Source organism: Thunnus thynnus, chromosome 6 (assembly GCF_963924715.1).
Source record: "Thunnus thynnus chromosome 6, fThuThy2.1, whole genome shotgun sequence".
NCBI classification, from domain to species: domain Eukaryota; kingdom Metazoa; phylum Chordata; class Actinopteri; order Scombriformes; family Scombridae; genus Thunnus; species Thunnus thynnus.
Window position 1 is genome coordinate 18,636,168 of NC_089522.1, and position 25,484 is coordinate 18,661,651.

General features: G+C 39.4%; 1 protein-coding gene and 1 long non-coding RNA gene across 4 annotated transcripts in view; one reads left to right on the forward strand and one right to left on the reverse strand.

Annotated features, from left to right (window-relative positions):
- Window positions 1-25,484, forward strand: part of camkvl (CaM kinase-like vesicle-associated, like) — a 41,521-nt gene that overhangs the window by 10,567 nt on the left and 5,470 nt on the right. For both annotated transcript variants that reach the window (XM_067592390.1, XM_067592391.1), the window contains 5 exons: window positions 21,165-21,271; window positions 22,507-22,638; window positions 22,987-23,061; window positions 23,924-24,062; window positions 24,996-25,116. In XM_067592390.1, coding sequence (XP_067448491.1) covers window positions 21,165-21,271; window positions 22,507-22,638; window positions 22,987-23,061; window positions 23,924-24,062; window positions 24,996-25,116 — 574 coding nt within the window. The remainder of the gene's footprint in view (window positions 1-21,164; window positions 21,272-22,506; window positions 22,639-22,986; window positions 23,062-23,923; window positions 24,063-24,995; window positions 25,117-25,484) is intronic.
- LOC137185353 (uncharacterized) lies at window positions 188-4,149 on the reverse strand. 2 transcript variants are annotated; one of them, XR_010928839.1, is made up of 3 exons: window positions 4,066-4,149; window positions 2,377-3,664; window positions 188-2,202 (listed from the first exon to the last, which is right to left on the reverse strand). It is a non-coding gene; the product is annotated as an uncharacterized lncRNA (long non-coding RNA). The 2 variants fall into 2 exon arrangements; XR_010928838.1 differs by having other exon boundaries at window positions 188-2,291.

Consider the following 25,484-nt stretch of genomic DNA (forward strand, 5'->3'; position numbering starts at 1 on the left):
TTTTCCAACTAATAATCTTTTGTTCAGATATTTGCTTTTCTTCTTGAAACTTGAAACTCAGAGTTTCTATAAAATTCTATATTTCCAGAATTGTTGAGTAAACTCATGAAAATAAATTAGGGTTATTAACTTAATATTTTAAATTGCAAAGAATGACAAAGAATGACAACACCAGTTTACAGCTCACTGTATACTTTACTATAACTGTAACATTTAAGAAATCATACAAGTCAGTTTTGACATTTTCAGACAGTATGAATGTTATATATTACCAAAAAGTACTCAACTTCTATTGTTTTTAACTATGAATGTACACAATTTTGGAAACAAATTGGCTGTTATGCTATAATACAGCCTCTTCATCCTCCTATTATTATGCTGTTCATCAAATGTGCTAATTTGTGGGATTCTGAAGGATCCAAATTACATTTTCAAATACACTGAAGGCCTATGGTAGTGATGAATCTGCATGAGATAGCTACCCATTATCTCAATTATATCTCATTACAGGATAATCCAATCTACTAAATCCTCTATACTTTCAAGTCAGAAAAGTACAGAGGAACCACATGTCAAAAACACTGGCATTATACATTAAGTGATACAAAATAACATGGCTGTGTCAATTCCACAAAACAACCTACAATACCTATAAAATTGTGCGGTACACAACACGAGCCAAATGTTCTGGGTTAAAGTTCACAAACATTGCCAGTTAATGGCAGAACACTTGACAAACAGTCATCTTAGTCAAATTAATGCATATGTAAATCGACTTCTTTGCATCTACCATTAATCAAAGATTAATAGATATCTGCATATTTTGACGCCTGAGGTGTGTATAGTTTCCGATGTTAAAAATTAAACTAAAATTAAATTAACTAAGACCCTTAGAAACCAATAATTGACTTAGAAGGAGCAACTCTACTCAGGACAATACACCTGACCAAGAAACTTGAAATAACTTCCCAGAGTTATGTAACAATGTGCAAAAAGTACTTTTGTAACAAAGTAGTGCAGTACAGCATGAAAAACAGTGGACTTCAGTGGTATCACAATATAGTGCAAAGAGTATGCCAAGAAAGTGAAGTTCACAATCCAATAAATTAGAATGCTAGAGGATGCATTACACTTAAGGGGAATGTCACCCATTTTAAGAATCCACATGTTATCCCTGTGCCCCAGGACAGTTGTCAGTATTTCTGAATGTGCATCACTCTCCCCTAAAGCTAGAAATCAGAGACAACCCTTCAATTGGTGTTGTCACTGGGATGAAAAATCTGGGGCTGCTCCATAGACAGAAAGTGGGTCTGTAACTTTATGAGGTCATAAAATGTTTGTGTGAGCACTTACACCCAAATGAGGTTTTTATTTTGGTTCAGACCTTCTAGCAGTGCTAAAATATAAAACCTCATTTGGGTGTAACATTTAAAATACGACAACTGTCCTGGGGCACAGGTTGAACTTATGTGAATTCTTAAAATGGTGGCATATGGCCCAAAGCAACTTAACACAATAGACCTTCTGTGCAATTACATGGTGTATCAATGTTCAAGGAATACAGCAGATCAAAAAGACAGGTCTGCAAGATCTTGTAAGACAATGGCTTCTTATCACAAAACAACAGTACTTTTACCATTGAGGAGTCACATGTGAAGGTGCTCAACTGTTCCGTGATGCAGCCTCTGACCAAATCTCTCCTTCAACATGTCAGTCTTTACCAGACTTAGAGTAAGAGCTTGGTTTTGAGTCTCCTGACGCACTGTGTGCAATTGGTGGAAAGTTCCATGAAGATGGTCTCAGTCAAGTCAAAGGTGTACTTAGATTCTTTGGGGAAGTCTATGTTCAAGGCATAGAGCAGGCCAAACAGGCAGGCAAAGGCAATGGGGAGGTCTGGGAGATCTGTGAGGACAATGACTTCTTTCAACACAACAGCAGAGAGGTAGGGGCAACGTGATCTTTGAGGACAGTGAGAATACCAATCTTGACTCCTCTGGTCTGTCTATCATCTGGATCGGTTTCATGATGAAAACATGGAAGTGGTGTGATATTTTAAGAGAATATCTAAAGATGTTGGGCTACACCCCAAAATCTAAAAATGTTGAGCCTCCTATTGTACTCGCTGTCTTGAAAAGCTTCTCTGAATCCTCATGAACAAACCAAGACCAAACCAACCTTCCAGGGATGTGCTCTTTCAGTGTACTGCAATGTCAGATGTCACAAAAACAAAAGAAAACAGTAGTCCATTGATTAGAGTAGTGAACACTATGTTTTCACTTGATGGTAGTCCCCTTCAAGAGCAAAAAGAAAGACTGGGCCATGGAGGTGTAAATTCCAATGATAAATATTTTAAATAATCTTAGGTGATCAGTCTACCTGTTCATCAAGCTTGTCCTGAGGGTTTTCCATCTCTTGACCAAAGGCACCTTTCCTGGCATGGTGCAGTTTCAGGAGAGTACTCGTCTAAGGCCACTCTGAAAGTCTCCTATAGCTCCTTGGTGGTGACACAGTAGAACAGCAGAAATCTGTTAAACACAAAAGCAGTAACACATTTCAGTATTAAAACAGGGACTTTTGGTGATTATTACTGTTGAGTGAGTTTGCATTTTCGGATATGCAAACTCACTAAATAGTAATAATCACTGAATGTGCACTATACATATACATTCAAATGGAAAAATCCACCCATAAACAGAGTTCACATGTTTATCCAATGATCTTAAGACAGTTCAGTCTAGATTAGTGAACATGAAAAAGTCACTGCTAACAAGAAATGTAAACTAAACAATTTTTATGGGTCCTGTCATACAGATATTCAGTTGGTTTAATTACAGGAAAGTGCTCTTTGAAATATAAATTCCTCCTGTCATCAGTGCACAATGAACCCTTTGCTTCAGTAGTTAAAATTAGAGGATTTGCTTTGAATATTGCTTCATTAATTTCCTGAGCAATACTATCGCCTATTTCAATATTATGTTTCCTTAGCACCTCTTTGATTCTTTGAAGAGAATGAAGTGCAGAATATCATGAAATTCTTCAACTATTCTCTGGATTGCACTTTTAGAAACATTTAACACTGTTTGCATGCACAGAAAAAGAGATGGAAGTGTGTGTTCCAGTGTCTCAACATCTACATCCTCTATATACTCTGCCCTACCATTTTCATGACTCTTGTGTTAGACCACTATGTGATGAAGTCTATGCCTCAAGGTAGGCATCAAATGGTTGGTCAATGGCATGAGGGTCATTTTCAGAGTTTCCTCTTTTTGTTTGAATCTCCTTTAGAGTATGATTTTTGTGCTTTCTACTTCTGTTACAGCTGAAGCTTTTAAGATTGTTGGTTTTAAATTCATACTTTACAAAAGGGCAATGCACAGTCTCTCGATTTTTTAGATGATGTCCAAGATGAGTTAAGAACTTGCGTTCATTACATATATCTCTGAATTCACATAATTAACAAAAACATGTGACTCCTCTTGCCATTTGACATTCCTTCTGTGTGATCTGGGAAGGTGTGATTTCAGTGTGCCAGGTATTTTGAAGGTACATGCACAGTCAATGTGGACACAGAGCCAGTGTGCTCCTCTTCCATGCTGTAGTCGGTGGTGCCTCAGAAGAACTGTTTGATTGGAGCCAACAAATTTGCAGAACATGCATATATTAACTGGAATGAAAATGAACAAGAGGCAAACACATTAGTTGGTTCATATTTAGATCAGAACAAACATGAAAAAGCAATACATAATTTCAGCTAATACTACAATAAAAGCATTCATCAGAAAGAGATATAAAGGCAATACTTTTCCACTCAGATTTCTAACAACTAAGCTTAAATTTGTTTGGGTCTCTATGGCCATTCCTTGACTTCACTTTTACAATTTGGTAGGGGCTTAGCCAAGCATTGTTAGAGCTAGGGGCAAAACAGTACCTTATGTGTCCATTGACTGAATAAAAATGAATTATTGACTAGTTCATCAGCATTAACCAACAACCATAGAGTGTAAAAAAATACAACATAATGCTAATCATTTTACTTTTGAACAGTTATATATTATTATTACATACCAGACTGTATTGAATTGCATTCCGTTTCACTTCATGTTCAGTTTCTACCATATTTAGACACACGAACAGATTGGTTTGATAGAGAAGCTAACCAGTTAGTCAACGTCACTCATCTTGGCCTACCTAGCCATGCAAATGCTAATGTCACATTGTTAGCTGTAATGGTAAACAAAGAATCCTTAGTTGCAAACCAGCAGCTAACTTTAGCCAGCAACAAAGTGGGCAAGTAATTCATATGGTTCTCAATTAATTAAACAGACACACTACAGAGCAGGGAACTTAAAATGTGTCCCCACGTCATTGGGGTGTAAATAACAAAATTACAAACTGCTAGCTTATTTAGCAATAATGTGAATCTCTGAATTCCGCAAAATTATGTAAAATTTGAACCCTGTAATAACATGCCTCATTAAGCACAAATGTGAATTACATCTAGAGAAAAAACAGCATCTCTAAAACTATTTCTATTAAAAAAAATACTCACCTTTAGGTAATTCATTTCCCACAAGGGGATGCCCAAGGAAAGCTAAGTGGGGGGGAAACCAAAAAACTCAATACAGTTAGTTCAAGCAAAAAATTGATATAGTTGACATGGTCAATTCATTATTTTTGTTTACTCAAAAATTACATTAAGGCCAGCATTTTCAAGTTCTCATTTTTAGTGTGCACACACACACACAGCTGTCTTTCTCATGGAAGTGTTCTCTCTTTCATTCCCCCACACTCTTTAAATCTGTCATCTACTGTGCTTCACGGTCTTGCACTCTTCCTTTTTCTTGTCATCTTCATCTCAATCTTATTTTCTCCTCTGAATGTTCCTCTTTGACTGGCACCATAGCTCATTCTTCATAGCTCTTCACTTTGCTCTCTCCTTCTCACTCTTCGCTCTCATCCTAAACTGAACCTCTTTGTTCCTTCCTCTCTCACTTTAACACGCTCATTTTCTTACATCCCTCCTTTTATGACTATTCCAGGAATGCAGTTGAATATGAAGGATTTAGTACTTTGTAATCAATACACTCTGGCCTCTGTGCTGTCCTCCTGCTTCATGTATTTATAATGATAGCCTATACTGACAAAACAGAGAATAATTGGCTGCGTGGTCAGTTCAGCTATATTGCTGTAAATTAGTTGTAATATGGTTAATTTCCCTGGTCATTAAGGTTGACTGAAAGGTCTTACAGCTGTTATTGTACACTGTTCAAGTATCGACTGCACAGATCGCCACTGTAGGAAACTGCAGTCCACTGAAGTGTATATCATCATGTTCTCTCAGCCAGTATAACTTTTCATATAGGTACATTCCTAATGTTAATTGAGTCAGTGCATCAGTGAAGGAATCTTTCCCCATGAATTATGTATGCGGTATGCAAGATAAGTCTATTTTATAGCCTTAGTATTTGTGTGTGTGGAGTTTTAATAATATGCTTTTCGTCTTGAAAATTAGATTCTTCATTTTATCATCATCATTGTTAGTCAAAGCTTGCTTACTGCTTATGCAGTATCTCTGGGGCTCTAATCCAGCTGCAGAGCAAAATCTCTTCTCAAATTTCTCCCAAAGCATTTAAAAGGCATCTCATACAGAAAACACGTGTCAAGCTGACCACAGTGACTGAACCCCTCTTCTCCTTCCCATTCATTGTCTTCCTCACATTGTGATGACATGCGTATAAGTCAAACGTTTGATATTGGGAATACAATGGAGACATTTGAAACAAAGTCCCATTAGAGGACCTGGTTAATATTTCATACACAGCTAGATGCTACACAAAACAGCCCAGAATATACTGATGCCTGCAGTAGCCTCAGGCTAACTATCACCAGAGTCTGCACTCACCGTGAACCTCCTGAACATGTAAGGCTGAAAGAGGACTGTGAAATTCTAATGTCAGACACAGTTGTTGTTTTTTTCTCCCTTTTTGCTTATTTTAGAGTAATCACAGATGAACAAAAAACCTGCAGTATACCCATCAAGAAGAACTAATACCATTGTTTTTGTTTTTTTTAAAGCAGAATAGTGTAAAGCCTATCATATCTACAAATGTAGGATAACCTGCATTAACATTGAAATCTTTAGATAAAATCATTTCAATACTTCATGCAAATAGATTTTAGAGATACAAAATCAGCAGAATATTTATTATGTCTTGTGGAACCCTAAACAAAGAGAACCTACGGCCACAAGTTGAATCTAACTAACTAAGAAATATGATGAGTATGAGTATACAGTAAAAACAGGGTTTAAAAATATTGATAAATGGCATGCAAGCTGTTTTTTTCCAAAAGGTGTTAATATTGTATATCCTCTTATTTACAAAATAAGTATGTTAATATATTGTTACCTATATCATTGTGAAATCAGGCCCAAAATAGTTTTGTTATCAGTTCAACACAATGTTCAAAGCTGTAATATCATTTTGTGAGTCCTCTCACCATGGATTGACATTAAACTCGTCACACATCTTGCATTACTTTCAGCAACAGATGGAATCTGACCACCTCTCTCTGGATGAAGGGTTTGGAGACTGGAATCATGGGGAGCAGCCATGAGTGAACCAATAGAGCAAAACGGTGGTTAGAAAGTAATTTTCTGACCTGTGTTTGCTTGTGTGTGTGTATGTGTGTGCGGGGAGGCACCATCTGTGTGCGATTACGTGTGTATGCTGACATGCCCAAACTGGATCATGCCAACAGCCGTTATTCCATCATTCTCTCCTTCCTTACAGCTCCTTCTCTCTGTCTCTCTCTCTCTTTTCTGTCTGTCATCTTTTTTGTCCCTTCTCTTAACCTTCCCTCTCTCTGTCTCTCCCACTCTAAGTTCCCCATGAGACCAAATGACCTAATTTACTTCTTAAGACTTGTGCTTGAGCAGACTTTTTCCTCATCAAAGACACAAACACACATACATTCAGAGGTACTGGTGCACCGTGCAGAAGTAGTAAGATTTTAGGCATCAATGTGCATATTATGAATTAAGTGATATCTGTAATATACTCCAATTTAACAAAAGTGTGGTGTTTGCTGAGGCTCTTTCTGCTTGACACTCTGTAGTCTCTGTGCAGAAACAGATGTTCCAGCATACACAGTAATTAGATATGACTACTACTTTCAGCATTTCTATATGTGCATGTGTGTATGATGGTACAGCTGTGTCCTTGTTCCCTGTGATGTTTCCCTTTTTTAGAGTGGAAGTGTGTATGTGTGCGCGTGCGTGCGTGCACGTGTGTGTGTGTTTGAGGCAGAAGCCTTCAGGATTCTGGTCACTGCAGATGTGACATGGTAAAAAACAGAAAAAAAAAACAAAAAAAAAAAAAAACACTTCCCACAAACTGACAGAGCAGTGCAGGAAGAATATGATGAACAGCCAAGTTATGCTGATAGAAAAAAACCATCAGAATTGTGTCAGAGGTTGCCCCAGGTTAAACAGACTAAACTTTGAATTGAATTATCAGTCAGCCTTGTAGGGATGTGCATCTCCGTCACTGAGGCAGATGTGATTACGCATCTCGGTGCATTGTCAACGATCCGATACATTAAAGATACACATGAAGCAACTACCAATGTGATACAATACAATTCACCCCTATTGCGATGCAGTGTGATTAGATTCAACACAATGTGATTCAATGCAAAAGAATGATGCTATGCAATTCAATATGGTATACAGAGACTTTGATTTTATTTCTTAAGCATACAGCAAATCATAAATTAACTAAAAAAGTGCCATTTTTACTCTACATACTTTTTGGCGGTACTGATCCTCCAGACCACAGCTGATCAGAAAGTAGCCTGAGAACCAGCTCCCAGCCACAAAAAAAAGAAAAAAAACAAATAATAGTCACTTGGAGAAACCACCTCAAGGTACTGTACATAGGGAAACGTCCCCTTAATAAACAAATGCCTCTTCAACAATAATGAAAAAATGCCTATTCGATAATTATAATGAAAAAATGTCTCTTTGATATGTATAATAAACAAAAAATAAAGCCTGCAGGCTACCGTGAGGCAAGCACAACCCCTTGCACGAATAGCACTAAGATCAACTCAGTGCAGGTAACTTGGTCGAAAGGATTATTTTTTAGTATTCCCTCAAAAGGTACCCTCAAACCAGAAAGAAGACTCAAAAGGGCCTGAACAGACCAGAGTTTCTGTCTGACAGTCTCCACAAAAGAGGCGTACAACCAGTTGCAGAAAGAACAGAGTGACCTGGGTGTGCAGTTTCTCTCCTCTCTTAAACCTCAGAAAAAAAGGTGTTGCCACACCCTGATTGGCCAAGAGAGGAATGAACTCAGCTGCCCCTCAATTACTATTTGGGAGCCAGTCCCTACACCCTGCACAACAGGTGATCTGAATACCCCTCCAATCAACCCAGAGGGATTTCCACATACAATACAAATTTGGAACAGGGATAGCAAGTCCCACGAATGGGTGACTCCTACAACTTGTTTCTCCAGTACTGTAACTCAGTAAGCATCTCATTTGTGCTGTTTCTTTTTGACCTCTAAAAAACACTTGGACCTTTCACAAACAGGCCTTTTCATAAATCCTTTGTAGCGTAGTGTTCCCTGTCTCCAGTTAACATGCATATGCTCTGCAACCCAAACAATTACTGTCAAAATAGTTTAATGATCCACTTACTCCAACATGCAGAACAATAATTCTAGAGCACAAGTTCCACTCAGAACGTTCTGGCAGCGCACCACTTAGCTGTAGCCTGCTAATGCGCTTGAGAGACAATAAAGAGAAGAGGAATCAATCTAAATATCAAATTATTGATCACATTTCTAAATAATTAAGGCATAGGGCCTCTACTAATAATTATATATAAATAAATCAGATTTTACTGATGCAAAGATGTTAGAAACGATGCATCATGAGTTCATCCCAAATTGTATCCACTTTTTTAATCAGGGCAATTACATAAGGAACGTTTATGCCGGTGCACCGACGCAAATTGGACTCAATCTGGAGGGAATTCATTTCTTGTGTATGGGTCTCCAAAGGTGAATCAGTGACTGTTTTCAGGCATTCGATGAGAACATATTAAGCCAAATACTGTATGCTATTCTAATTTGCTATTCATTTAGGCAGGTCAGTTGAAAACAACGGAGAGAGTCAAAATTTGGACTTTTTTTTTTAGAAAAGTGGTTACTGAAATGAAGGTACACTCACATCTACATTCACAGGCACATGCTGTGCAACAGGTAGGGATGAAAAACACGGAGTACCAAAGCACCTGACAATCTGTGCTGTGCCTTATAACTGAGGAAACAGACTCACCAGGATGCAGCTCTCCTCGTGTCTGTTTTTTTCTTTTGTGACAGTCGTTGGAGCGGTTCAGGCTCACGACACATTGCCTGCTGAGCTTTAGAGGTGTGCTTCAATACAGTCAATAAGGATCACTCATTACCTGTATGTGAGAGACAGGTATATGTTGAAAGACATACAGGAATAAACAGTGTCAGGTACATTTATTTAGAGCTGAGTTTCTGTCAGATAACCTTCATTTGACTGAAACTGATTACCAGTGAAATATAGAATTGATTTTAAGATAATTTTTTTTGTTTTTAAAGCTCTGAATGGTTTGGCACCAGCCTACATTTCTGATCTCAGTCCATTTTCTACTTCTAGACCCAAGATCCACTGATCAGTTACTTTTCTCTGTTCCACATTGTCGTTCCACAACATGAGGGAAGCAAAGGAATGATAAGAGTGTGGCGATGGCAGTTTTCCTTGCAACGATTAGATGAACATGCCGGCTGGGGAGAAACAGTGCTAGAAGGTTGTATGATGGATTGTTGGGAACTGTGAAAGCTTGTGTCAGATTGTGTGTGCATCTGTATGCATCTCTCACTGTTTCACTCTGTCCTCTACTTTGCTTATGTGTGCGTGTATTCGTGTGTTTGCATGCAAACTGAGGTGTGGATTGAGCCTCTCAATTGAAGTCTGGGTTTTTGGAGAGGCACTCTGCGCAGCATGTCTAAAGGCCATGTTTGGCCACAAAAGGAATGAATTAATGCAGTCGTGATCAATGGAGATACACATCCACGCATTCATGTGCACACACACACCAATGGATGCTGGCAGGGAGGGTTTTACAGATTAATTTATTCTCCCAAGAGGGCAACCCTAACATTGAGACCAGTGGCTAAGCACATGTACATGTGCATTTATATGTGTGCAAGTGTGTGAGTAGTGTGAGTGTTTGTGTAGGTGGATCGTGGGAAGGTGCATTAGTGGGTTTGTATGTGTTTGATAGAGAGAGTGTGTTAACAGAGGTGTGTGTGTGTGTCAGAGAGAGAGAGAAGAGAGAGAGTGCTCTCTCCATGTAAGTACCTCTCGATCATCCAACAGTGCATTAAGTGTAACAAAAAGTGCCCCCTTACACACACACACACACACACAAATTAAGTTGGTTGGTCAAAGTAGCATCAGCTCATGGCCCCGAGGGATGTTGAATTTAAGTCACTGATACATTTTGTGTTTCCGTAGTATGTGTACGCGTGTTTGTGCACTCACACTGGACTCTTCAACCTTGTGCTGCAGATTTCTCAGGAGGAAACCACTTGACAGAGGATGTAGTTCTTTCCCACTAACCCCCCAGTTACAAACATACATGCATAATACACACACACACTGACAGGTAGGCACAGTCGTTGGCTTTCCATATTTCCTCCTCTGAGTGTCAGAAGCTTCCTCTGAATGTTTTACAGTGATCTCAAACTTCTGAAACATTTCTTCCTTCTCTCTGTCCTTTTGTCTAATCTTTCATGTCTGCTGAGAGCATTTATGTTGCACTCTGTGAGGTGTGCGTGTGTTGGAGCCGACAGGAGCAGTTTAATTCAGTGGTTATATGTTTGTCACGTGAGCCATGTGCGACATGGTCGTGTCTGCCTGGCATGGCAATTTTTTCTGCACCACAAACGCTTCGCATGAAGTCTATTTTATCTCAACCTGCATGCATGAGTGAAGCATGAAATATTGTTTTTGTATAAATACAGTAATGAGATATAAGAAATAGCAACATTATTTTCCTCACAGACATCAGGATGCATTGTGATATAGTAATAAGAATAAAGAGAAAATATCTGTATAGTACTGTATATCATAGTTGGGATTCTGTTTGTTTCTTCTTTGTCTTATGTTTGCTAATTTGCTACAACTGCAAACTGAATGTAACAACACACACAGTATATAATGCATATGTAACTTGGCACATGGCTTAAGCCATTTCCACACTAATGCAGACAAAAAAATGAAAATTCCTCTAAACCTTTTATTATCCACACCCAAACACCAAAATAATAGAAGGTTGTGCAAATTTAATCTTGGTCTCAGCAAAGTTAAGCTCCATTCTGTCTCTCTGACTCCAAGTTATTTTGTGTGTCAATATGAACACACCATATAAATGTTCTCAGTGACACATTTCTGATTTCAGATGGCTGCACAAGTGCAAAACATTGATTTGCGGTTGTCCAATATAATGGTAATTCATGGGTTGTTGCCTTCCTCCAGATCCTTGATCAATCACTCATTTTTATTTGTACAGTTAGTTGTTTTACAGCAGAAACTGATATACTGACTGACTAAGAGATCACAGAGAAAACTGGAGGCAACAGCAGGTTGGCTCTTAATACTTCTTGTAAGCAGACTTACTGTGGCTGTGTTGATGTAAGGTTGACAAACTGACAATTACACATCAGCATTTTCGAAAAGCTCTCTTTCCCCATCCATCCAAGGTCGACAATTTCAAATCAACAAAACTCACATGGGAGAGCATTATAGGAAATCTTCCAGGGATAGAAAATGTCAGCTTAGTGGGGACCGAAGGCCAAAATCAAGAGAAGAATTTGTGTTTTCAGTTTAATCCACATTATTGTGAACGTTGTCAAAAGAAAGTACAAAAAAAACCCAACAAACAAATAGCTGGCTGCTGCCAGAGGCAACACAGATCCAGCCCTCAGTGAGTTGTAGACATTCAGGGTAAGATCATTTAGCACATGCTTACAAACAATGGAGCGTATTGATTGTTAATTTGATTAAAGTCACTGTTGAACACTGGCAGTATTTACCGTATGTCCTTGCTCCTCGCAGAAGCACAAAATCCCCTGAAGGCACATGTGCACATAGCTCAGAAATGATTAGATTGGTTCATTTTCAGGACATGGACACAATAAATGTAACACTCCCTTTGGATGGATACTCCCTTTCTGAAGCTTGCAGTATAATATTAAATTTGAGAACAAAATATTAGGTGCAACTTATATAACACATCTTAGTGATATCCTGTACCCATATGGGTGAGACAACTCATAACCCGTTCAATATAATGCAATCCAGTTCAACAGAATAGCAAAACATGGTCTCAAAATTACCAGAGTTAAATCAATACCTCTCTGACACAGTCTGAAGACAACTCTGTCTCCTAGAAAGTACCTTTATATACAGCATTTCTAATTCACAGCAGCAAAAATACTAAGAGAAAAATGTAATGCCACATTTTGCATCTGCTGAGTCTTAAAATATTTGTACTGCATGTATCTGCAAAATGTTTGACAACATATTTTATTTGTTTTCCTCTATGATATTGGCTCTTGCAATATACAATATACAGTATATCTGCTCATCGCAACTGAAGCATGATACATTTATTCTGTGGTTATGTTTAGGTACTCAAAGCACTTGGTTAAAGTGAGGGAAACTCCTCGTGTTGTTCAAATATTGAAAAAGGCAGATGAGAGGAGACGAGTTTACTTTAATAACATTTAACCAAAAACATGATTTTAACCTAACCTTAACTGAAGTGCTTTTGTTGCCTAAACCTAACCACATGCAGGACTAGATGCAACAGAGTTGCAACAGTTAGTTGATTAATCGATTAGTCGATTGACCGAAAAGTAATCTGTTACTATTTTGATAATCAAATAATCATTTTAGTCATTTTTTGATCAAAAATGCCAAATATTTGCCTGTGTCAGCTTCTCAAATGTGAGATGTGTGTGCATCTAAGAAAGTATAAAATTTTTCACTATTTTCTGATGTTTTATAGGCAAAATGATTAATCTGTAAAATAATCAGCAAATTAGTCAATAATGAAAATCATCATTAGTTTCTGTTGTCAAAGTCATGCGTATTGTACGCCTACCGTCTACCCCGACCACCTCCCCCCTATATATGGAATTGTGATCAGTTGAAAGCCATAAAATGCTTGTTTTTAATTTATAATTTCATTTTTTGATTTATGTAAATAAATAAAACTGCTGATTTGGGTCATTACAGGCAGCAAATCTCCATCCCCCAGTTCTCCCATCTGAACTCCTCATGTTAAAAACAAACCATTACAGGATAAGTAACTGGGAAGGTATGTGGGACCTTGTAAACAGATTACTTTGGAAACACGGAAACAGCAGAAAACCACATGACGAGGTGAGTGACAGGAAGAGAGAGAGCTGGGAAGAGCATCGGGCTCACGCTTTTGTTCATAAATATTTTTACAGTTTGTCTCTTATGAGAAAGAAATGCTCTAAACGTGTAAATGCACCTCCATGCTTTATGCAATAGATTTGTATAATATATTCATGATTGCCTTCCTTTTCTCCTCGCTTATGATCCCTAACTCACCTCCCTATCAGTCTGTCTCTCTCTTGCTGGATATCACGTGGAGCTCTGATTTTCTATTTTGATTTTATGCCCAAGTTAGAGAGGAAGCACTCACTCCTGTCTTAGTCAGTGATTTTATACATAATGAGAATTTATCGACACAGTCTTACATTTAGTCAAAAAGGTACTCACTCACATATATACACACACTATCCATCATTCAGTCTGTGTTGTATACATACACCGTGTCTGTGTGTGTGTGTGTGTGTGTGTTTGTGCCTCCGGGTCTTGCCTCAGGCTGATGTCAGAAAGAGCATACCTGTCAGCCAGATATTGCATCATTCTACATAAGCTGCAGACACACAAGCACACACACACTTTTATCAAGTTAAAAAAAAAAAAAAACTACTCAATGGCCCTCCTCCCTGAGGACGCACTTACTGTGCAAGACCTGCACAGATCCACTTTCCTAATGAGGGGACAGGAAACAGAGGACAGAGAGGGAAGAGAATAAAAGGTGAGGAAGGAGGTATTTCTGACAGAGTGGTGTGAGATTTAGAAACAGATAAATCAAATCATTTAGAATATGGCAATATATTCATGTGCTGCATGTGTGTGGGGAGTGTGACTGTGTGTTTGTGTGGAACTACAAGAATTTGGTGGGTTTTATATGTCATTTGGAAATGGGTTTCTTCCTCCTTCTCTCCCTGGGCACATGTGATGAATTTTCATTACAGAGTTTCCTTATTAAGCCTGTTTCTGGCAGTGTGTCTGCCTTGCAGTCACATACACACACACACACACACACACACACATACACATACACACATTCACTGTCTCTCGCCTTTACGCGCACAAATACACTGCACGCACGCACAGGCCTCAGATGAGAGCCGCTCTGTGAGCAATAAGGGAATTAGTGTTTATAACAAGCTCGGATAAGACCCCATACTGGGAACTCAGAGGGAGAAGTATACGTAATGGGCCTTGATGCACCAAAACACACACAAACTAGTCGTTATGTGTTATCCACACATGATGCATAACTCATAATCCTGTAAGTTTTGTGTGTGTGTGTGTATCTGTGTATTTAAAATTATAATCCATTCCCTCTCTTTCTCACTCTCGTATCCTCTATTATACTTGATTTTAATAAGCACACTTATGCTGATAATTGGCCCTTCGTCTGCTTCTCCTCTCCATCTTCCTCAGTTCTTCTCTCCAGTGTGTTCTGTCTTGTCCTCACAACTCTGTTATTTGCCCCACTTTGACGTCACAGCATCCTGATAAAGCCTGGGACCAACCTCGGGCTGCTGCGTGCTCCGCTCAATATCGAACACACACACGTCAACTCAGGGAATGAGCTCAGTAGGAATCAGTGGAATGATTTCTGGTTAATGCCATTATATTCGTACAGGAAATAGCTTTTGCGGGCCATAATGATATTAATGGCAAAATAAAAGTGCTTTCAGCTGTGTCTAGAATATTCATTGTGTTATGATTTCCTAATTACACCCAGTGCAATTCTTACATAAGGTTGTGAGTCTAATGAAATTTCTTCTGAAGAATTTTTAACCCTAAGCTCTACAGTTGCTGGATAAAAAGTCGATTTTGACCATGTTTTTTCTACGTGCTTAGTCGAGTAAATCATGAGAGGTCTTAGGGGTTGATCAATAAGGAACAGGCTGCAACTGCCATCTCTGGTTATGCACAGATGAAGAGACACACACTCATTTGCACACAAGAAATACAAATGATTATGAAGGTGAAAGCAAAAATCATTATTGCTAATCTTATTAAATGTGGGAAACCTAATGGCAGTGGTGGGATTCATCAGTCCAATGAGAGCTTTTGGGACACAGAAAATGTCCTTCCAGTATACTGTGGGTATGTTCAGCATGCGATAATGTCTCTTAAATGTATTCATTTCATTTACTTGCTCATACAGACACACACACACACACACACACACGCACAGGGGCTAGTGCAGTAGGATTAGCGGTTGTAAAGTGCAGGAATGGCAAACATGTCCACACTCTTCCTCGTTGTTATTCCCATTAGTGTAACAGTTAGAACATCAGGGGTTGCCACATCAGTCGTAACCCCTGATGTTCTTCTCTCCTGCCTCAGTGAGGGATTGCCATGATTAAACCTTTAGGACTGGAGCTCTACTAAAACAGGGATGGGCAAGGGGAAAACGATGAGATGAAAGCCACGCAGAGGCAGGGAGAGGTGCGGGAGCGGGAATGAAAATAGAAAGGGAAGAAAGCGTGGAAGGCAGGGAAAGACAAAGAGGCTTTTAAGTGAGACGATCCCGCTGTTTGGTTGAAGGGATAAACATGTTATTCCTGTAGAATCACACACCTGTGTCCATGCTGCCGTGATATAAGCAGAGTGACATGTCAGACACTAATGAGGGATAGATATATTCAGCGTGCTTCTCTGTCACGTAAGGACAGCCATAGTGAAGTGCACTGAGCTGTATGATGTGCGTGCTTACGTATGAACCTACAAGCATGCTCCTAGTGGAGGTCAGATGTGTGAACATGTGTGCGTACGCATGTGTTTGTGTGTAACTCAGGTGGTTAGTGCTCACATAAAGTCTGACATGTGAGGCCTGGCATCTCTTGTTCACACAGGCGGAAAGTAAGGTCAGCCACAGACCCTCTGCTGCTCCAACTCCTCTCCCGAGGCAAACATTGACATACTTATAAATACATTTTATAAACACACACTCACACAGCTTGTTGCTGTTTATCTTATCATACCATAGATCTCATGTCACCTCTTAACAGAGCCGATGCGACATCATTTAATCACATCGGGATTTGTGCTGATAATGGCATTGTTGTTGATATTTAAGCATCGCTGCACTGCATCTGTCTGACAGTGACAAGGACACACCGGCACATCGAACCACTTGACTGACAACTCAGAGAGAATCTGCAAAAGCATTTTCGCACTGCAGTCGGTGAAATATTTCCATAACATACCGTACATTCACAGTTATTATCGCTTTCTGTAATGGAGGCAGATCAAAAGCCAGACTTGTCACGGCTGCTTGTTATACAGAACATAGCCTTACTGTAAAAGACTGCTTTTCTTCACTAAGTTTATTGTATTTAGAGATGAGCTGCAAAATGCACCATTAGTCCTAGCAGATAAGGGAGGAAGGTTTCTTTCCTTTTTTTATTTCCAGAGTCGGACTGATGGACTCAATAGGATAGGATGGTTAAAGAGATGAGTGCCAGTAAATAGCAGATTTTCTTAGAATAACCTTGACGCTGAGAACCTCTGAAACACTTCCCCTCTGAGCTGATAAAAAGATACTGTATTCCATTCGATTCATTTTTGAGCTTTGCCGAAGCCTCAATTCAACACTTGTGAACAAGCACACAGACACACTCAGATACAGAGACGTGCACAAGCAATTTGATTTAAGGTGGTGAAGATAAAGCGTGATGTCTTGAATAGCTTGGTGTGCCTTCACACCTGAGTCTGTGTGTGCCTGTGTGTGTTAATGGGTGTATATTTTAAAGACATAATCATAATCATGAATGTGCACCACACAATGCGATTGTCAATAATTCTTTATTGCTTTGCAGCATTCCTACATCCCCATTCAGAGGGATGTAGAGATAAAATAGTTCCCATTTTAGTTGTGTTTCATTGTATCACAGCGACCAGCTGACACTCAATAACAGTGTGCGTACAATTCGATTTTTGAGCATCCAGACAGTTGCTTAATGTGTCCTAGAATGATCAAATGAGAGCCATCATAAAGGGACATGACGGTGACAAAACAGGTACTTGCACACTCAGAACGTCTGACTAATGTTGTAAACATTGCAGTCCCTCATTGCCTTTAATTTTAAATGAGATGACAAAATGCAAAAAAGCTCCTTTGGTCTTGCTCTTCAAGAATCTAAGCATATAAACCCTTTATCATTAAATGAATGCCAGATTTATGCTGAGTAACATAAACATGACTTCTTTTTGATCTCCGTATTCAAATTCGAAATCCATAATGGACCTTCTCGAAATAAGATGATACATCTCAAGGGATTTATCCTGAAATAATACATTTGACACATTTACTGGTAGGAGATACACTCTGTGATCAGATTTGTTGGGACATACCTGTCTGGTTCACAATGCAAATGCTGTCTGACTTCATCATTTCAGAAAATAATATATTTGCATTCACATTACAGTTTCACTACAGCAACAATGAGGTGAAACCACTTAGCAAACATAACGCTGGATGCTCAATCATCTTTGATTTTAAATATACAAATGAATAACAGGGATGACTACAGAGTTTCTTTTAATGTGTTTTAATGTGTGTGATCATTTCTGCCATTGAGATGTCAAAACACCCAGATCACAGTGCCCAATTTCATAAATTCAAAGCAACACCTGCTTCTGGGAAATCACTGCTGGTATCCCTAAGGGTGGCTGAATTGTTGCATTGTACTTCAATGCTTTTGTTTCATCTCAGGTATTGTGCTACCTGCCTCGATCTAGCAGATATTCAGGATGCATGCTCGGAATTTGTTTTACAGAGAGGTTGCAATGTCAGAGTGCCTTCAAGTGCTTTCTGACTTTGGGGACAGCCCTTCGTTCCCTCATAAACATGAGTCACACACCACATTATCACACATAACCTTTTAACACATACACACACGCTTTTACCTGGGCAAACATTCGCAAGCACATAGATGTGGAGCTGTGAGGTTGAGAGGTACTCAATCTGCCTCTGCACTTTTGTGTTTTACACTTTGTACTGTTCTTTTGTACACTATTTTCTCTATCCACCTTTTCACTTAGTCACAGTGTGCCTTTTCTCCTTTTTGCCTTTCCGTTCCCATCGTTTCTCACCTCTTTCCTCGTCTTCCATCTTTACCACCCCTCCCTGCTCGTCTCCTTTCTTCTCATATCCTCCCATATCGCCTCCTACTCTCCGTCAACTTCAAGGTTCATACTGACTCAGTATTCTGCAGGTATGGTGTTATGTTATGGCATCCGAGTTTCTAGCTGGAGAAACAATCACCACTAGCACATGAGAAAAAAGGACAAACATACAGTATACCTAAAACAAAGGACAGATCAGACCAGACTTACATGCACCAAGAAAATACCTGCATCTAAAATGCAAGCCAAGCCTCCAGGGAATTAATATTTGACATTGAAAAGAGAAGAGCACCACTAAAAGTTTCGACTAAAGTTAAACCATTACCGACTGGAGAAACAGGAGGAAAAGTCTGCAAAAAAAAAAAAAAAATGCCAGTATGAAGACTTAAAGATATAGTAGCTTCAGCAAATCTTTAAATTTGTTCCCAAGTCAGTGAGGATGTTTTGAAAATCAGCTGCAGACAGTGTTGAGCTTTGAAACACCAGCAGCAGAGATGTGGGAATTTGAGGGCAGCATAACAGAATTATGTATCTTTAAAGTCAGAGAGAATATAGTGGCCAACAGAGAGAGAGTTTTAGAGCAGATCAAAAACAAGAAAAAGTGCTCAAAATCTACCATCTAAAATCGTTATTGGCAGTCATAACTGCTAAACCTTATTGACAAATGACGTTCAGTGGGGACACTCTGTTCCCACAGTGATGAATGTGCTCCGTTCACATCAAGCAAGCATCACCTTCACCGTCCTGGACCTTGTCATGGGAATTTTGTTGTGCTTACATAATCTTCTGGCAAAACTAGGCCTTTTCAATCCACCACTAAATTCCCCTCGGTCTCACTGGGGCATTACACTCACACATGGATGCACATATGGACACACACGTACACACACCATTCTACACAAACTTGTATCTGCACATGTGACATATCCGCATCAACCTTTTGCACTTGCTCAGACCAACCCATTTATACATGCACACATACACACAGAGTGTATCCCAGTGCTCTGGATTAGGGATACAGATTAGAGATTAGGGCCAGCACTGGGATTACACAGTACTCTCCAGCCCCGCCTCCACCATAGATCAGAAGCACCTCTGGCCCTATCATCTGCAGCAGTGATACAGCAGCTACACACACATACGTAAACACACACTTCGAGAGAGAGAGAAAGTATGCGAGTGAGGATTTCACATCAGTGATATTCGTTCCTTAATCCTAAATTAGCAAAATGTCATTATCTCTGAGGATTTTCATTTTCTTTCTCTTCTTAGTCCTCACATTATATTGTCTTATTATCTCTAAGCTCTTTTCTTTCTCTGTCTCTCTCCCTCACTTATACATACAACACAATCCTGAAGTCACAGCATTACTGGCTGAATCTAGCATCACTCACACTAATCAAGTGTCCCATTCCCTCCTATCACATAATTTCCCAACTTGGTCAATTCCATGGTGTGTTCCTGAGCCCCAGAGAGACAGAAGATAAACTGAAGGTACAAATCCACACTAAAGGAAAGTCAAAGAGAAACAATAGAAGTGAATTATCCAACAGGACTGGGTTAAATCGGCTATTTAGGAGCGGAGAAGGACCTTGAGAATATATGGCTGAAGCTTCCAGGGAATCTGTCTCCTACAGTAGATGGAGTGTTAAAGGATGTGGGTGAGGATTGCCTGAGGACTGGTGAGATGGTATATCGATTGCTGATTCACTATCTAGATCCTTGATTTTCTACCTGGGCGTTTGGGACCTCCTGTGGGGTCACACACTATTTTAGGGTGGACATGATAAGATCATTTAAGAAAAAAAGAATGTGATTGTGAAATATATATATATATATACACACATATATACAGTCACACACATGTAATCATTGCAATGGATGCTGCTTTTCCCTGTCAAGTGCATTTTCAGGGAGAGTTACTATGAAGTGAAAAGAGAAATTAAAAACCATTCTTAGGGACATTCACAGCGAGTTTAAAAGGTCATGAACTACTGAGCTACATCAAATCCAAACTCACACACACACACACACACAATTGCGCGCACACAGACTACAAACAAAAATCTAATTTTCTCGTCATTAAAACCAAGTGCTATCAGTGTTACCCGGGTCTCTAGTGATTGCTGAAGAAGCCAGCTGCTTTAGGGACACAGGGACACTGCCCTTTTTAAATAAAGTTTAACTTGAACTTGACAGACGTTGCACAGAATCTACAGACTTTAGCAGAGTGGAGAGAAGCTTAGTGGGTAGCTTAGTATCTGTTGACAAGGCTGGCACGCAACCAGGCTGCCAGAAGCGTTAGTATCCAGATCCGCTCAGAAATTGACTTGTCTGTGGTTCTCCAGTGTACTGTATATTTTAAAGGCTAATAGTAATGGCACTCCCTCGGTGTCTTTGACTTCGGCTAAGGGAGGCTTTCAAAATGTTTCATCAGTACCTCTGTTCTAATTTAACATGCTTGTCCATGCTTGTCTGCAATCCCTTTATCTGTCTGTTACCTAAAGGTGTCATCAAAATGACTCGTGCTTTACTTTCCCCCTTTGTAGTGCAATGATTGAAATTTCTGTGTCTTTATTTGTTAGGTGAATGCCGTCATGCCATTTGGGTGCCTTGCCCTGCGAGATGGGCGGATTTATGATAGCATGTCTGATGTCACAGACAAATATGAGATTGGACAGGTCCTCCGAGCGTAAGTACCATAAAGATGGGTTCTCTGTTGGCTCTTTTTACTCCTCTCCCATGTAGAATTTATGGGCACATTCCAATATTCCCAAATGGTCTTTATTCCCTTCACAAATTATTTCAAAATTGAATTGGATCACTGCAGATTTGGTTTGGCACATCACACGGGTTTCACTGAGGGAATGACAGAAGGTAATAGCATGAGGCTAGTGTGTAACAGACTTAAGAGACACATTTTGTAAAATGATGCCAACCAATTGTCTGTATATTTTTGATCACAACAGTTCATGAAACACATTGTTGGAAGTCTTTAATTTATTCACTTGAAATATTCTGTGTCTTTAAAAAAAATCCTTTAGACATATTTTCAAAGAGCTGTGAAAATCACTCTGCTGCTTGACTGGCTGAATGGTGTCTGTTTTCTACTCCTGAACACCTCTTCTTGACACATTGAAAGCACATACACAGACACACAGACACACACACACACACACACACATACCAATCAGTGTGAGAGGCCATATGGCAACATCAGCATCTGGCCTCGGAGATTTCTGCTCATCTTTTATATAACACACACACACATCAACTCAAAATTAAGTGCACACACTGTATATGCGCAATTCTTGATTTTATGAGGACAGAAGGTTAAAGGTAGCAAGGCCATGGTAAAGAAAAAATATGTTCATTATTCTGTATTTCATTTTCTACTCTAGTGTGCCTTAAACCAATTTACTACCAATATGTTAATGTAATGATTTACAGTAGAAAAAGAATGAAAAATAAAGCAAGAGCGCCAATGAATTTTCTCAGATAGTATTTATTGGGCCTGAAAGATTTAATGTGAAAAGTTGTAGTTTAATTTTGCATTACACAGCTTGTAAAAATCTATTTGGGTCAAGTACTGTAAACCCGTAAGACTCAAACCCAGACGATGCCCAGCTGTTGGCAGCAAAAGACCCATTTCTGCATTTTTATTTATGGGCCTTTTATTCTTATTCCAACGACTCGCCATCCAATTAAATTCTTTCACTGTTTTTGACCAAAACAGCCAATATACTGTCCCTCCCCAATGTGAATATTAAGCCATTTGTTTCTTGGACCATACTCTCATATGTGATCAATGATGTCCATATAAATTTTTCTGTGCTTTCATTCTTACAGTAACACTTCAGCCACATGTCTTTCTTCTGACATTTACCTTTTTTGCCTTCTGCGTCTGTTCTCTGTCTTCTTGCGTAGGAAGGAGTTCTGCGAGCTGTGCCTGGCTAAAGACAGACAAACAGACAAGGTGTTTGTCTGCAAGAAATTCCTCAAGAAAGACGGCAGGAAAGTCCGCAAGGCTGCCAAGAACGAAATCATGATCCTGAAATTGTACGCAGTCAGTCTGTGGACAGATGGATGTATGATTGAGGAATGGAGAGCGGCAGAGAGAGGGAGAATAAGAGAATGCTTTGTTATTTTTAAATTTCTGTTCATATTCGCACTCACACAATTCATGCAATAACCCTGGCTGCTGTGATAATGTGAGCACAGGTGTTTGTAACTTCTGCTTTGCTCTGTTTTTGAAGTATCTACCCAGCTAAAGAGATTCACGCCCACTCAATCTTGTTTGTATATAAGTCTATTCAAATTACAGAGAATGGTTAGCACCTTTCAATGCATGCAAGACCTTTCACCGTTGCAAGGTTACAGTCTGTGACTCATTTTTTGCTGTTTCAGGGTCAACCACCCAAACATCCTTCAGCTGATAGACACATTCGAGACCCGGAAAGAATACTTCATCATCCAGGAACTGTGAGTGTGTGTTTTTACTGTTTCACTATTTATCTTTCTTGTGCAAGCATTCCTGTGTGTGTCTTAATTGTGCGTGTGTGTCTTCATGTACCTTAACACACACAAATCCATCAACTCAAGGGTAGGGGTTCAGTCTATCCTCTTATTACTGTGTGCTCTGTTGCTCTCCTTAGCCACAGAGGAAGATTTTAGATTTGATGAGATATTTGCTCTTGGTAACACTCATCATTACTCAGTGCTCCTGAAGCAATACCTTGCCATAAGAGAGCCTCTACAGAGAGCTTGGGATCGACAGAGTCCTTGTCTCTTGTGACTAGTGCCTTTTTCAACATTTGCAGCTTTATTTCTAAGCAATAACATTTATTGAAGCTGCGTCGACAACGTATTTCCAAGCTGTTACTGCAATACAGAGAGGCAGACTGCGATCAAAGTTATTGCAGTCATCTGTGTGTGTATGTGTGTTGGTGTCTGTTCATAGCTCACACTTTTGCCCAAGCAATAGTCCTCCCGCTGGAGGCGATACTCAATGATCACACAAATCATTTATATTCTCTCCAAAGTTAACCAAGTCTTTATAGAGTAATGACCAATACTCTAAGTTTTAATTGCTCTGCAGCACTAGCTTGTGGCTAGTTGAAGCAGATTGCCTTACTCATAGACATAAAAACAAGAGTGCGGGGCTTTTGATAACTGTGTTACGGAAAGCTTAAAGTGATTTGCTGTGTTGCAACATGTGGTTAACAGAGGCACCAACTTGTATTTATTTTTATAAGTATATTTGCTCATGTGTGTACCGATGTTTGTGTGTGTGTGTGTGTGTGTGTGTGTGTGTGTGTGTGTGTGTGTGTGTGAATGCATGTAGTGCTACAGGAGGAGATGTATTCGATTGGATTCTGGACCAGGGGAATTACACAGAGAGAGACGCCTCCAATGTCATCAGACAAGTCCTTGAGGCTGTAGCGTACTTACACTCCCTCAACATAGTTCACAGGAACCTGAAGGTACACATTATGGTGTGTGTGGCAGGGTGTGTGTGGTAAGTGCCATTACTATAAAAAGAAATAAAAAGGATGGTGACTTACATTCTAAAAATACAGGAAGAAATATAACAAATAGATTTAAAGAGTGAGTGGCCCTCTTCGCCGTCACGCCCCGGAAAGCAATTTTCTGCATTTAGTCAACAGAATCTCTGAGGAGACACATAAAAGCATTGCACTGCCATCTCAGTTAATGACTCAACATTTGATAGAATTTTTAGCAAGAGAGCAAACACTGTCTTTATGGCTCAATGCTATCTCTAGTGATACACACACACACACACACACACACACACACACGCACACAAATTCATATCTTTAGCCCTCATTATCAACCGATTAGGGTGGTATAACAGCGTCTCTTGGGCTTCAGACTCCCTCTACTGGTAGAAGCGGGGATCTTCTTTCAATCTGGACTCTTTCATCCTGTAAATCTATGAAACTGAATGAAAACTACATTTTCAGATCAGTGCAGAAGTACAAATAAATTCATAAACAGGAGACCAGATGCTTCCTTCACTCAGATAGGTGTGTTTCTCATCATTGTCAGCGACAGATCCACACTGGCAGACAGCAGTCATTTGATGTTTTCAATCCTCAGCATTGTGGCTAGATTGAATCCAACAACTTCATCAAAGTCAAAGCTAGTGATGTTATGCTCAAAGCAGACTATTTGACACAGTTTGTCACACATGTTTCAAGGCCTTGTTTCACCATGCCAAAAATCATGTGACCACCCTAAATGAGGCCTGATTACATCACACTTGTTTCAGAGATACAGGGTGTGCTTCTCAATCTGCCACAGTATTTAATGAACTTTCCATTATTTACCGCCTGAATAGGAGTGTAGAGCTGTACTTGTATGAGAACACTTATTCTGCCCCTCATTTTGTTTAGCTGGAAAACCTGATGTACTACACAGAAAACAATCACAACAAAGTAGTTCTGCGAGATTTCTACCTGTCCAGGTTTGAGAATGGACCCATCACAGAGCCTTGTGGAACACCAGAATACCTGGGTAGGATACTCTCTATTTACCAGTATTTGTGGTTCTGTTTTTATATATAACTTAATTCCTTTATATTTTTTCTGTCTCTCATCTGTGTCTCATCTTATTTTTTTGCTTTACCTTCTGTTGTTTATATGGGCCTGCAGGCATGCTTTAACTTTTTGAGTTCTGTCTTCAACGTGCTTTTGAAGATGATAATCTGTCAGAGATAAACTGCCACAGTGAAAAACAATCATTAAACCCAATAAAACACACACACACACAGAATTGAAAGCATCTAACTCTTGCCCGCTTCCCCCTCTTCTCTTTTCATCTCCTCTGTACCGTCTCGCTCCTTTCCCTCTCAAAGGTTTATGTGAGGGCAACTCGGAGTTCAG